We start from the raw sequence: 13,455 nt of genomic DNA, 5'->3' as shown, positions 1-13,455 counted from the left end.
CAGAAAGACTTGGAGGCAGCAGGTACAATTGTTACAGAGAAAACAATAGGCAATGCACTACACTGCCTTGGCCTCTAGAGACACTCAGCCCACAAGACTCCTTTTCCTCAAGAAAAGGCATGTTGAAGCTGGTTTAAAGTTTGCTAAACAGCATCTTGACAAGCCTGTAGAATACTGGGAGAATGCTGTCGGGAAGATGAGACCAAAATTGAACTTTTTGGGTGTCATACTACATACCATGTTTGGAGGAGAAATGGCACTGCACATCACCCAAAAACATTACACCAACAGTGAAGTTTGGAGGTGGAAGCATCATGGCATGGGGTTGTTTCTCATCTCATGGTGTTGGCAAACTTCATATAATTGACGGAGCAATGAATGGAGCCATGTATGGGGAAATTCTTGATATGAATCTGCTGCTATCCACCAGGATGATGAAGATGAGACGTGGCTGGACCTTCCAACAGGACAATGATCCAAAGCACATGGCAAAGTTGATTCTCAAATGGTTCCAAAAAAAGACAATCAATCTATTAGAATGGCCTAGTTAATCACCTGACTTAAATCCAATTAAACATATGTGGAAATAACTAAGGAAAGGGTTCACCAGAGGGCACCAAAGAACATTCCAGATTTAAAGACAACCTGTGCAGAGGAATGGGCCAAAATCACACCTGAGCAGTGTGGACAATTAGTTCAAACATACAAGAAACTTCTGGAAGCTGTCATTACAAACAAAGGCTTCTCCACTAAGTATTAGATGATTGTCAGTTAGTGTGTTCAATACTTTTTTCCTGTGTTATCAAACTTAATTCCACATAATCATTATTTTTGGACCTGAACGTTGTGATTTCTTTTCATGTGTGGATTATTTGAATTAATACCAATGTCTGGTAGAAATTTTGTTTGAATTGCATCTTTGGAAATAAATTTGATGAGAAAATAGTTGACGTGTTAATTTTTTGTTTCCCCCCACTGTATATAGCTTATGTACACATGGAATACACACTTGTGAAATGCACATCTCAGATTGCATGACAAAGAAGAGGTCAACATCCAATGAGAGGAGGAGGAGACAAGGATGGAGTCAGACTAATAAATTTGAAGATATTTTGGTGATACTTATAACATCCCAATTCCGTCTCTACCAAACACCATTTGTCAAATGTTTTGTTCTAAGTTTCTGTGGGTGACTCTGTTCTCCATAAAAAGCTGGATTTATTCCATTTCGGGGCCTGACTTTAATTGGACGGACAGCATGCTACAGGTCTCTACTTCACCCATTCACACATTAACACTGGCTGAACTGCTTTGTGAGTAAGTGTCCTACCAACCAGGAGAAAACTGGACTTCATTGTCTAAAAGGTTAAGTTTTAATCAGCTCCACTCGGGCCCAAACAGCTCCTCCTGAAGTAGCTGAGCCTGCTGATCTAATCCTATTAATGAAGTTATGAAGTCATTTGGCTGTATCACATTCCAATTACCCAGCCATGATCCCTCCCTTTGAGGAGCCTGCTTTCTTACACAGCAGTACATGGAGCGGAGTTATGTAGGTCGTGTATCAGGTCGTGGTCTCCATAAAAGTTAATTCTGCTGTAGAGCTGTTAAAAGCAGCTCTCTAACACAAACTGAACTCAGCACACTCAGACCTATTGAACAGGACTACATTATGCTGGCCAGGTGTTAGCATGCTGTTGGGATGAAGAAAAGATGAAAGTGCAAACACTCCCACACACACACACTCACTCACACACATACACACACACACATTAAAAGCCTATCCTCATCTCCACTCGCTCAGAGGTCCCACTTCTTTTAGCCTCTGTCTTAAAGTTTTCAGACACTAATAGGCTTAGAAGCCACAAGCAGTGGATTAAGGGCAGAAAGAAAGGCGAGCCACCTTGCTGTGCTCTCTTCTCGTTTTCCTCTAAAATGAAACGAGGCGCAGGCTTCATCTGCAGCTGGGTAGGAAGGCGACACCGGCTCCCTGGCTGTTCATTTGAAGAGGGTGACACGCGGTGATCTAGTTCCTCTTCCCAGGTCTGTCTAATTACCGGCTTGATCACCAGCCTGACCTTTCACATTCAGGCTGGACAGAAGAAAGCGGCGCCACCTTGATAGAGCTGGATAATAAGAACGGGAGGATAGAGAGTGGGGAGATGTACTGATGGAGTGTGGAAAAAAAAGAGCGAAAAAGGGCGGGACTACAAGGCCTTTTGGTAATTGTGCCTTTTATCCTTTGTGGGAGTAATGAAATGACTCATGTTCCTCTGATCTTTCCCTTTTCCCTTCCCTGCTTTTTCTCTGTTTTTCCTCCACACTATACTTCTTTTTTTCCCTTCCTTATTCTTAATCTTCAATTAATTATCTGTGTTTGCTTCATTCATTTCCCTTTCCCTCTTTTTTCCTTTCTGTGTATCACTCTGTCTTTCCTTTGGTTTCTATCACAACCCTTCTTGAAGCGTCATTTTTGTCTTAGGATCTGAAAATGAGACATTTTTGTATTGATTTGTCAGGTGAATGTGGATCATACTGCATCAAATGATCCTTTTTTTCACCAAAATTGAGGCACAAACTTGTTGAGATTTCAGTTTTAACTGTCTAACCACACTGGATGTCCTTGATTTCAGGGTTGGCCACAACATGTGACAGGATTTGGTCTTTTGACCTCAAACTACAGATCACTTACTGGTCAAGAGGATCATTTTATTCTTATTAAAATAATATTTAGCTCCTCCATGAAATAGGAAACCCACTCAACTTGTGTTCTTGGACCTCTCATATTTGTCTCCAGCATGCCCGAAAGGTCCCATATTATGCAAAAATCACTTCATTAAGCCTTTTAGTGAAATTTGTGGGTCTTTGGCTTTCCTCCCAGCCCACAAAATGTGATGTTTAATGACAAAACCTGTATTTAGTAGTGCTTGTGAATATAAAATCTTGACCTAAAATAAGCTGTTTGAAATTGGGGATTTGCTGACGTCATCAATTCCCTTTTTTGACCAATCAGGGGCAAGTATGACCTGATTGGTCCACCGTAGCAGATACCCCCACCCCTCCCTGCCTACTCCCCTCCTCTGGAGAATGCTAAAGTTGAAGAGCCATCACTGCTCTGTTATTGGCTGTAAACAGCCACATAGTTCCATGCACAAGCTTCCCATCTTGGAAGAAGACGAGACTAAGTGGCTAGAGTTCATCTATCAAGGAAATGTGCCAGCTACACTCAGTAAAACCGTGCATGTGTGTGCTAGTCACTGCACTGCCGACTGCTTTTCCAACTTTAGACAGTACAACAGAGGGCTAGAGAATAGACTGGTCCTGAATCCAGGCGCATTACCAACCATCTGCCAACAAACCTTAAACCCTGTAAATGTGAGTATTTTAAATGCTGTGTGCTGTGGAGCTGACACAGCTTATCAACAAGGACCCAGGCGCACGACTTGTGTTAGCTTGATGAATTTATTACAAAATTGTTCTTAGAACAAAAATGAACAAAAACCTCAGCAGGTGCTGGAAAACCACAATAATGAAGAACTAAAAATCACAGGAGAGCCTGGCCTTAACAAACTTGAAAGCAAAGTACTTGACTTGAAACGACAGCAGAACTACCTGGCATGACAAGACAAACAGACACAGGACAAAGGGAGACGCAGACTATACATACATGAGGTAATGAGCCACAGGTGGAGACAATGAGGGCGGGGTCAACTATCACTAGAGCGGAAAACACATCAGGACAGGAAGTGAAGTAATCTGAAACAAGAGGAGAGCCATTACTGCAAACTAAAAACCAGATAGGACAACTAAATATCACACTGAACTTAAGGATGTGAGCCAACATGTAAGACGAGACATAACAGAGGCAGATGCAAGAGCTTTTCCTCAGTGTCCCCCTGTCTCTGTGTTAGCTTCAGGATGCTAACTTTAGCTGCGGTTAGCCTGTTGTTTTAGCCTGTAATGTTACAGTAAACAAGCTTCTCTGTTATCTAAACATTGTGCACTCTGAGCTTGTGGCGCTGCTCTCAGTGACGCGATAGAGCTTGGCGGTATCAGTAGTGGCTCATTTACATATGAAGGTCACGCCCACTAAATCAGAGCGTTCTGAGCAGAGGGGCTGAGAGTCTGGAAACAATGCTGCTGTGCTTGATTTATTGGCTTTTTGGACCAAAACATGTTACTACTACTACATGAAGACATCAATGATCCATATTAAACTGCAGAAAAGGAGCAGAATATGGAAACTTTAAACTATTCACTACTGCTCACTGTGCATCAAGTCCTGCTGAGCCCAGCTGTGATACACTGCCACTGTAATCAGAAAGAAATGTTTGGATTCCAGGAGGAGAAGCTTTAAGTCCTGGGAAACAGATTTCATTTCTCTGCATGGTTTCCTGACAGCTGAGCTCCCCATGCATATCCAAGAGAGGAGGAAGGGATGAGGGTGCAAGAATGGAAAATGAGAAATCGATTACTGGTCTAATATTGGCTAACAGCCAAAAATTCAAATCAAAAACTGCACTAAAAACTAAGGGTGAATGTTTCTTTGTCTCTGTAACACTGAAACGTGCAGCGTAAACATGCTAAACCATTGCTACGCTAGCTGTAAACCAGGGGTTGGCAACTAGCAGACAGCAGTCTGGATCTGGACCATAGATTGTGTTTAGAATGGACAGCGTGGCAACTATTGTTGGGCTCTGAAGCTGAAATAACCCCGTCAAAGGCACTACCGTTGTGCAGCCAGAGTTTGCGTAGAAGAAAATCAGAGTGGAGCTGGGTGACAGAAATTCGTTTTTTTTTTTTTTTTTTTTTCAAGAGTTTTATCTCCTCTTGGCTCTCCCTCCTGATATATCTTACTATTCCTAAAAAACTATGCAAGAATGGCAGCTGTCAATCTTTGTTAAATGTGACGTAACACCTTGTTTTTAACCTCTAACAACTAATAAAAAATAAACTTTTTAGAAAAAAAGAGGACTTGAACACCATGCATCTTAATAGATATTACAGCGTACGGATGTGAGAAAAATTTCCACGAGCTGTATTATTTTTTTAAAGCTTGACCACAGCCCTTCTGTCATGACTGGGGACACAGAGGTTTTGACATATACTACAGCCAGCCACCAGGGGGAGCAGTTTTTGTGGCAACCTTACATGTCAGTTTTTTAAAGTCTATGGTCTAGATCTAGAGGGGAATTCCAATGTAAGGGGAATTTATTTATTTATTTTTCTATTTATTTATTTATTTTTAACTAGCACAGCTTTTAGAGTATTACGGTAATGGTTGAGCAGCACTGGAAATGTACAGATCCATTGCATTCAAATTATGCCAACCCATGTGACACTTCTCAGCCAATGAAGTCTGCATTCCAGGCTTTAGATATTGCCACTCTACATGCAAACCAAAGTTTATAAGCATACAGAGGAAAGTACAATAGAAAGAAAAAGAAATAAATATTTACTAGAATAGAATAGAATAGAATAGAATAGAAAAGTATGAATAGAATAGAATACAAGGGTCCAGGATTGAGCTGGACTTCTTCAGCAGTCTGTTCAGTCTCTGTCTCCTGGATCCTGTCTGCTCACAGCAGGTGAAGTTTGTCCGATGTAGTGTTCTTGACCAGTGTTAGCTCTGTTAGCCATGTCTGTAAATAGCATGATGCTACTCTGCCTTCTGGTATTCCCCTCTGTTGCTGGGTTAGCACGGCTAGCTTGTCCATCTTATTGGAGATAGATCTAACCTTCCCAATAGCGATAGATGGAAGGACAGGTTGATGCCTTCTCTTCTCAGCTCACACGGCAGCACCAGCCCCTGTACCGGTTAGCAAATCTTGTGTATTCAAGGCAGCCATAACTGATTCTTTAGCAGAGTATCAGCTTCTTCACACTCAATATTCCAAATCTGACGTGGTAAAACATGACTTCACTGTAAACAAACATGGAAGCATTCAGACCAGATATAAATCACACACAATGACATTTGCAAACATCCTACAATTGGATCTTTGCTGGCTTTGATCGTAAGGGGGAGATCAGGACAAAAATCAGCCCCATTATCCTGTAGTGTGAACTGTTAGTAATCCACTTTGTAAAACACTGATTCTTCAAATTTTTTTAATTTCTTTTCAGTTTTTTTTTCTTTTTTTGTTTGTTTGTTTTCCTGCAATTCATTCTCTAGTTTGTCCTTTTTACATCTCTATTTCAGGTTCTGTACCCTTAATTACCCTATTCTTTATTTTCTCATTCAATTTTGTGTATTACCCTTGTCTCTTATTTTCTTGTATTCACTTAAAGAAACAATTAAGATTCTTTAAAAAAAAAAAATGCAACCACTGAAAAACATTTAATTTTGTTTATAGATGAAATGAATAACATTCATTGCTGTAAACTAATAAAAGCATCTTAAGCTGCGTTTCCACCAAGCAGTACGGGTTGGTTCAGTACGGTTTGGGACGGTTTGGGACAGTTAAGTCTGATCCCGTTTGCGTTTCCACCGCAAACTGTGCCCTCTCGTGGTGGGCGGCGTGTAAACCGCATGCCGGAAGCCACAGCTGGTAAACAATAGCGCGACGCCGTAGCAGCTTATCCCGCGATTAAATCCAACAAAGAAGAAAACGCGACACAGTAAACAAAGAGCACGGATGGAAGACATGCAGCATTTCATCCTCTCTGTGATTTTCATGTAACTCTCTGTTACAAAGTGCAATCAAGCTTTGTTTAAGAGAAGTCTGTGAGCCGCCTGGAGAAATGCAGCCGCTGTCGGGGTGAGTTACAATTCTTTTGACCAATCAACCGTCTGCAGTGTGTTGCTCCACCTCCCGAGAGCGGATCGGTTCAGTCTGGCACCCATACGAAAGGGTCCCAAAAAAGTGGGACGGCTCGTCTCGGTTTTTAGGGATCCGTCCCGGGATGAGTCTGTGGAAACGCCGCTAAAAGCGCACCGTACCGAGACGAACCGACCCGGACTGCTTGGTGGAAACGCGGCTATAGATCTGTTGGTTTGAATGCTGAAGTCTTCGTGTAATATTTCCACTCAGGCTCATTCTCTGTGGCTGTTTGTGTTGTGGAGGGAAAAAGCTCCTAGCTCGTGTGCTCACGCTGGTCTGAAGTCAGAGATTTGAAAGAACAACTTGACTAACTTTTTGCAAACAAGTGTCGACGCTTGTGTTCTGCCTTTAGAGTTTCCTTTTGAAACTCCTCTGTGTATGTTTCCTTTAAGCCCAGCCTGAATCTGTTGGTGTTTGTTTGTCAGATCTTACATCCACACGAGGAGAGGACAGTCAGTGTGGGTCAAAGGCAGTGGATAAAACACACACATGCTCACACACACACAGAAAAAAGAAAAAAAAAAAAAACAGGAGCACGATGTTTGACATTTTCATTTAATTAGCAGTTACCATGCAACTAAGTAAAGCTCCCAGGCACTCTGGCAGGAAGCAGCACCCTGATTATCCCTTTAAGGTGCATTGTGTGGCACACACAGACACCTCCACACACATCATTATCTTTCAGCATGGTGATCAGAAATCAACATCAGCACATGATCAAACAACTGCAGCATGGAGTACTTCAAAAACACATAGCCTGATGCTAAGAAGCTGCCATCAGCGATTACCATCGTGGCAAATAAAGCATCGTCCCTTGAAGGTCTGTGGGTCCTCTCTGATAACAATGTTCCTCAGGGGAAAAGAAAAATGGCGCTCTTTTAAGTCTGTTTTGGTCCTCCACTACCCCGTCACCCCCCTGCTCACCCAGACTCTCCTCTTACCCCTCTCCTTCCCACAGAACAAGGACTGCAGTCCTATCTGTTCCTGTGTTCTGGATCAAAGACTTCCTCCCTGTGTCACCTTAACACTGCCATCCCTGAGTAAATCAGGCCTTGACACTATTCATTATCAGTGACATCAAGAGTACGTTACACAGTCTGTGCTGAGTGAGAGAAAGCAGCAGCATTCTGGATAAACAAGTGGAGAAAGATGAGTTTAATGGCTGCGGGTGACAGACGCCTCACCCTGACCTGCACCTATTCCATAACATAAGCTCTGCTGGAACATCAATACACAGCTAGCTGCACACTGCTGCACGCCACTCCATCACCGCTAAGAGCTACGGTCCAGTGTATTTGGTGAGAGACATGGTTTCAGGGTCCATGGCAGAGACAGTCAAGACAATGTGTACACACACAGACAGACACATGCACATTATACACAGTATGTTACCTTTACTCCTCACATCCTCTCCAGCTCCTCTCCCATCTCTTGGTGACTGATATTCAAATGTAACCCGGCCACAAACCTGTGAGGACAATGTGGAGTGGCTGCTAACCTTGGGATAAAACCAAATTAAAGACGTTAACTGAGATTGTGAATAGATGGTTTTGCCATTAACCCCCTCAAGCATGAAATATGAAAGCTTGTGTCAAGTTTTGTTCCTTATTTTTGTCCTTTCTTGGGCATAAAAAGTTTTTCTACTTGAACTGAAATTTAGGACATTAAAAACACATTTACAGCCTGGTTCAAAAAACAGCTTGGGTCTAAAACGTTGATTTCACTATCAGCACACACTGTATAGTGAGTGAATTTTTTTGTAACCCTGTGGTTTAGAATTTATCAGGATCATTTGATTGTCCAGTCAGAGGCACAGCTCAGGTCATGTGCTTGCCAAGCGCCCTGTAGCTCTTCGAAAATAAACTCACAGCCAGTGTCATAGCAAATGTGGCTGCGTCTGTGGATTGCCTTTGTTTCATGGTTTCAGGAACAGACGGGTGAGGTCGCGGAAGCTACGTCAATTTTTTATGGAGTCTATGTTTTTTTTTTTTTTTTTTAATGTACTCAACATATAATGTGCAAGTGACTTTGAAACAGCTGTTCACTGCAGTCACCACTTTGCATCAGAGGGTTAAGCAATGAAGAAGATGTTAGCCAAACTGACATCTTCAGATTGGCATGTCTGTATTGGTGTTTAGTGGACTTGGAAGCAGTGCTGTGATTCTGACCTGATGAAATTCAGCTTAATCAAAATAAAACAAATGATGGTTTATCAATTGACAGGCCTGATGACTCTACATACCCCCTCTACTCAGGGAGTTCTCTTTCTTTGAGTCCGTTTTGTTTGAAATTGGATGCTTCATTGCGACGTGGCCTTCTTATTGGTGCCTCAGGTGAGATTTGAAGATCTAAGTCTTATTTACCATCATTAAACTGGATGTTCTTTAAGTCTTTTCAGCCTTTACATCTTTGAATAACACAGACACTGCCTCAGTCTGAGGCTTTTCTAGCAGAACTATTGCAAAGAGATGAATAGAAAAATAAATCCAAACCCATTTTTGAGCTACGCTGATTTCTTTGCTTTAAGGACACAAATATATTGGCACGTTTTCAGCAGGGAAATAAGAGATGAATGAATCCACAACAGTTATTAAAGTGAAATAAAGTTAATCCAGCAATGCAGGAAGAGAATTATCTTTGCTCAAGAATCTGATCCAACATTTGGCCCTAATATGGTAGTTATATCAAATATCAGATGAAGCACTCTCAATTGAAATCTTCCTTATGTGGACGATAATGACTTTCCTGCTTGAATCCAATTTAAGAGCCTCTAATGGCTCCATAATGTTTCCCACACGGCAAATTAACAGCCATGCATGAGGCTGTGGCACAGAAAAGAGACACTTTTACTCACTTTTTAACTCAGTGATCTTCCTCTTCTTCCCAGATGAAATAACACATGCGGGAGGCAAACGTGTCTTGAGGAAGAGCGAGGCGCTGAAGAAATAAGAAGCAATTATTATTAAAATTTCTCCATGCCCTGCTAGCTTTATTGCATACATGCACTATTTAAATATTGGCTTTCACAAACAATATTGGTTTGTTATAGTGTATTAATGAAACACAGGCAGGGAGCCTTCATCAGAAAACAAGACGTAGGCTGGTTTTATCTGTTATTTTTTCATACGGTAATAATACAGTCACAAGTGTGTGTTTCTGTGCAGCGCTCTATCTGAATGGCAGGTGAAATGACTGATCATATCTGCTCATATTGATATCTATCACAACCAATAACAGCAGGGAACACCGAGTCCAGCTGCAGAGTGTTATCAGGCTTCATGTCTCATGATCTGTCATTTCTGTGAGATTTAAAGCCACACAGCCTACGAGACTGACATGCAGCGACCAGAGAAAGGCCAAAGGTTTCATCAAACAGCGTTAGTCTTTGCTTTTAACCTTTATCTAACAACCCTGATTCTAAGACGGATGGGACAATAAATGTTATCAAAACAGAAAACGGTGGTTTACAAATCACTGAATCCCCCTTATTAAGGTGAGTCAAAGAAAACGTATGAAATAAGTTCAGATACAATAAATTACACCTTTATAGTGAAAACATTTCAATAGTAATATGCCAAATAGACCAGTATTGTAATAGTAACAAAGGAAAATATAACTTAATCCCTCTATGGTGTGCAAAGTGATCCCAGTTGGAAAAAAAGTGTTTTTGAATGTTTTCTTTATGTTTTCTAATAATTCAAATAAACATTATCTAAAGATATATATATATATATATATATATATATATATATATATATATATATATATATATATATATATATATATATATGGGCAGCACGGTGGTGCAACGGTTAGCGCTGCAGCCTCACAGCGAGACGGTCACTGGTTCTGTGTGGAGTTTGTATGTTCTCCCCGTTTATGCGTGGGTTCTCTGCGGGTACTCCGGCTTCCTCCCACAGTCCAAAAACATGCTCATTAGGTTAATTGGTCACACCAAATTGTCCCTAGTTGTGAGTGTGTGCGTGCATGGTTGTCTGTCTATTAGGGATGTGCGCGACTAGTCGTTTAATCGTTTAACCGCCTACTCATTTATTAAACGTTTAGTATTTAACTAGTCGGTTAATCGCTGCACGCTTCTTCCTCGGCTGCTTTGTGTACAGGGGGAGCAGACAGGGAGAGGACTGCTCCTTCTCCCCTCCCCCCATACGTCACGTAGGGGGCAGGGCAGCAAAGTTTGGGGATGAAAGTTTGGAATAGTGAAGCGGGAAAATGGCGACGCTACCGCGAAAGAAAATCAGCACTGTTTGGCAGTATTTCGACGCAGCAGATGACAACAAAGTCGTTTGTCGGCTGTGTAAGCAGAAACTCGCTTATAACCACTCTACCGGAGCGATGAGAAACCATATCCATAGTAGACACCTCGATGTTGACCTGCAGGGCGAAGATGGTGAGACCGGGCTCAGCGGACATGGCGGGGGGCCAAGGCAGACGAGCATGAGAGCTTTTGTTCCAACCAGACGCTGTGATGCTCACCGCACAGCAAAGATTACACAACTGATTTGTGAAATGACTGCCTGTGATATGCTGCCGCTGTCTTTTGTTGAAGGCAAAGGCTTCGACAAGTTAATGCATTATATCGAGCCTGAATACACGGTGCCAACTCGCAAAACAATTACGTCTCGACTGGAGATCAACCATCGCAAAATGAAAGAGGAGATGCAACGAGCGTTTGAGGGGGCCGAACATGTCGCCATAACTTCAGACGGGTGGACGTCCATTACCACCGAGTCATATATGACTATAACATGTCATTATGTGGACGAAGGACATCTCCGCTGCTGTGTGCTTCAGACATGTGCATTGGAGGAAAGGCACACCGCTGAAAACCTGGCTGCTCACCTGCGAAGTGCTATATGTACGTGGGGACTAGATAACAAAGTCGTTGCGTGTGTGCATGATAATGCAACCAACATGGTGCTGGCGAATGAGGCCCTGCTGGCCTGGGAGTCGGTACCATGTTTTGCTCATACTCTGCAGTTAGCAATCAATGATGGATTGAAGGCGAACGTCATGGGCCGACTGATCGGTGCTTGCACACGTTTAGTGAGCCATTTCCACCACAGCACCGTGGCTACAGTGGCACTGAAGAAGAAACAGCTGCAACTGCGTGATCCTGGAGACAAGAGTCCGCCACACAAACTGATACAATCATGCAAAACACGCTGGAACTCCGTCCTCGATATGTTTCAGCGCCTGCACTCAGAACGATGGGCCATCACTGCTGTCCTCTCAGATCGAACAGTGACGAAGCTGACGGACGCCAGGACGCTGGAGCTGACTGACGACAACTGGCACACAATCGAGTCCATGCTCCCTGTGCTGGACTCGCTCAAAACGGCCACCACTGCTCTGTCTGGCGAGACATACGTGTCTGTGTCCCTGGTGTACCCCATCACCATGAGTTTGCTGAACAGGTAAATAAATAAATAAATAAATATTACATTATTTAGATATTAGTAGCCTAAATGTCAGTATTAACTTTAATGATTTACAGTTTACATAGTATAGATTGTGTGTGTGTGTTTGTGTGTGTGTGTGTGTGTGTGTGTGTGTGTGTGTGTGTGTGTGTGTGGAGGGGGACTGGTGTTGTTTGGGGCAGCAGAGACACAAAGAAGTTATATTATGTTTTAAAAATTTCCATCCTTTTAATTATAGGCATCTCAACTCAGCAGGGGACCTCAGCAAGGTGGTGGTGGACTTCAAGAAGACAGTGGCAGCATCGCTAGAGAGAAGAATGTGTCCAAAAAACCTAGAGAGAGCTGGTTGTGTGGCGCTGCTTGCCTCTGCCCTTGATCCCCGCCATAAGCACCTCAGCTTCCTCTCAGTGGAGATGCAACAGGCAGTAAGAGAAAAGCTTGCTGATCAGTATCATATCCTTCAGCTCCCAGCCCATGTTCAGGAAGAAGATGAGGAGGCTTCTGCCTCTGCTGATAAAGACTGCGATGGGCCAGAGGAAGAGGACAACACAGCTTCCACTTCCTGGGCTGAATCCATTCAACATCAAACAAAACGGAAGAAGAGTTCCTTACTGGACTTTTTTGGGGATGGCTATGGAGAGCAAGCAAAGGATCATGATGAGCTGGAGCGGTACTGGCTGGAAGCCTGCATCCCAGCAGATGAGGAGGATCCACTTGTGTGGTGGTGTGAGAAGGAGCAATCCTTCCCAAAGCTGTCTCATCTTGCACATCGCTATTTGTGTGTGCCTGCAACATCTGTGCCAGCAGAGAGAGTTTTTTCTGCTGCTGGACTCATAGTTAACAGGCTGAGGTCTCGCCTGACACCAGAGCATGTTGACATGTTGATTGCACTGAACAAAAATTCCTCCTTTCACTGATGCAGCAATTTAATTGTTAATGTAGCCTAACCCTGCTTACTAGAGTTTCTTAGGGCGATTTCATTATTTATATTTTCTGTTATGTGGAATATATGCAATGTTCATATTGCATGGATGGATGGATGGATGGATATATATATATATATATATACATAGATAGATAGATAGATAGATAGATAGATAGATAGATAGATAGATAGATAGATAGATAGAGATATTTTTCAGGTTTGTTGCCCTGAGGCAACACTGTGCCACAATGGTCAGTAATGAAAAAAAGTT

At 42.5% G+C, this 13,455-nt stretch overlaps 1 protein-coding gene across 1 annotated transcript; it reads left to right on the top strand.

The window, feature by feature from the left end:
- Positions 1-11,010: 11,010 nt before the first annotated feature.
- LOC141807713 (E3 SUMO-protein ligase ZBED1-like) lies at positions 11,011-13,197 on the top strand. The gene is made up of 2 exons (XM_074693884.1): positions 11,011-12,256; positions 12,498-13,197. The coding sequence occupies exons 1-2, from the start codon at positions 11,052-11,054 to the stop codon at positions 13,174-13,176; spliced, it is 1,884 nt and encodes a 627-aa protein (XP_074549985.1). The 5' UTR covers positions 11,011-11,051; the 3' UTR covers positions 13,177-13,197.
- The last annotated feature ends 258 nt before the right edge of the window (positions 13,198-13,455 follow it).

Source organism: Halichoeres trimaculatus, unplaced genomic scaffold, assembly GCF_033239565.1.
Source record: "Halichoeres trimaculatus isolate MK-OKI-2021-1 unplaced genomic scaffold, fHalTri1.1 fHalTri1_scaffold_18, whole genome shotgun sequence".
Lineage (NCBI taxonomy): Eukaryota > Metazoa > Chordata > Actinopteri > Labriformes > Labridae > Halichoeres > Halichoeres trimaculatus.
This window is presented reverse-complemented; position numbering and strand designations above follow the sequence as displayed.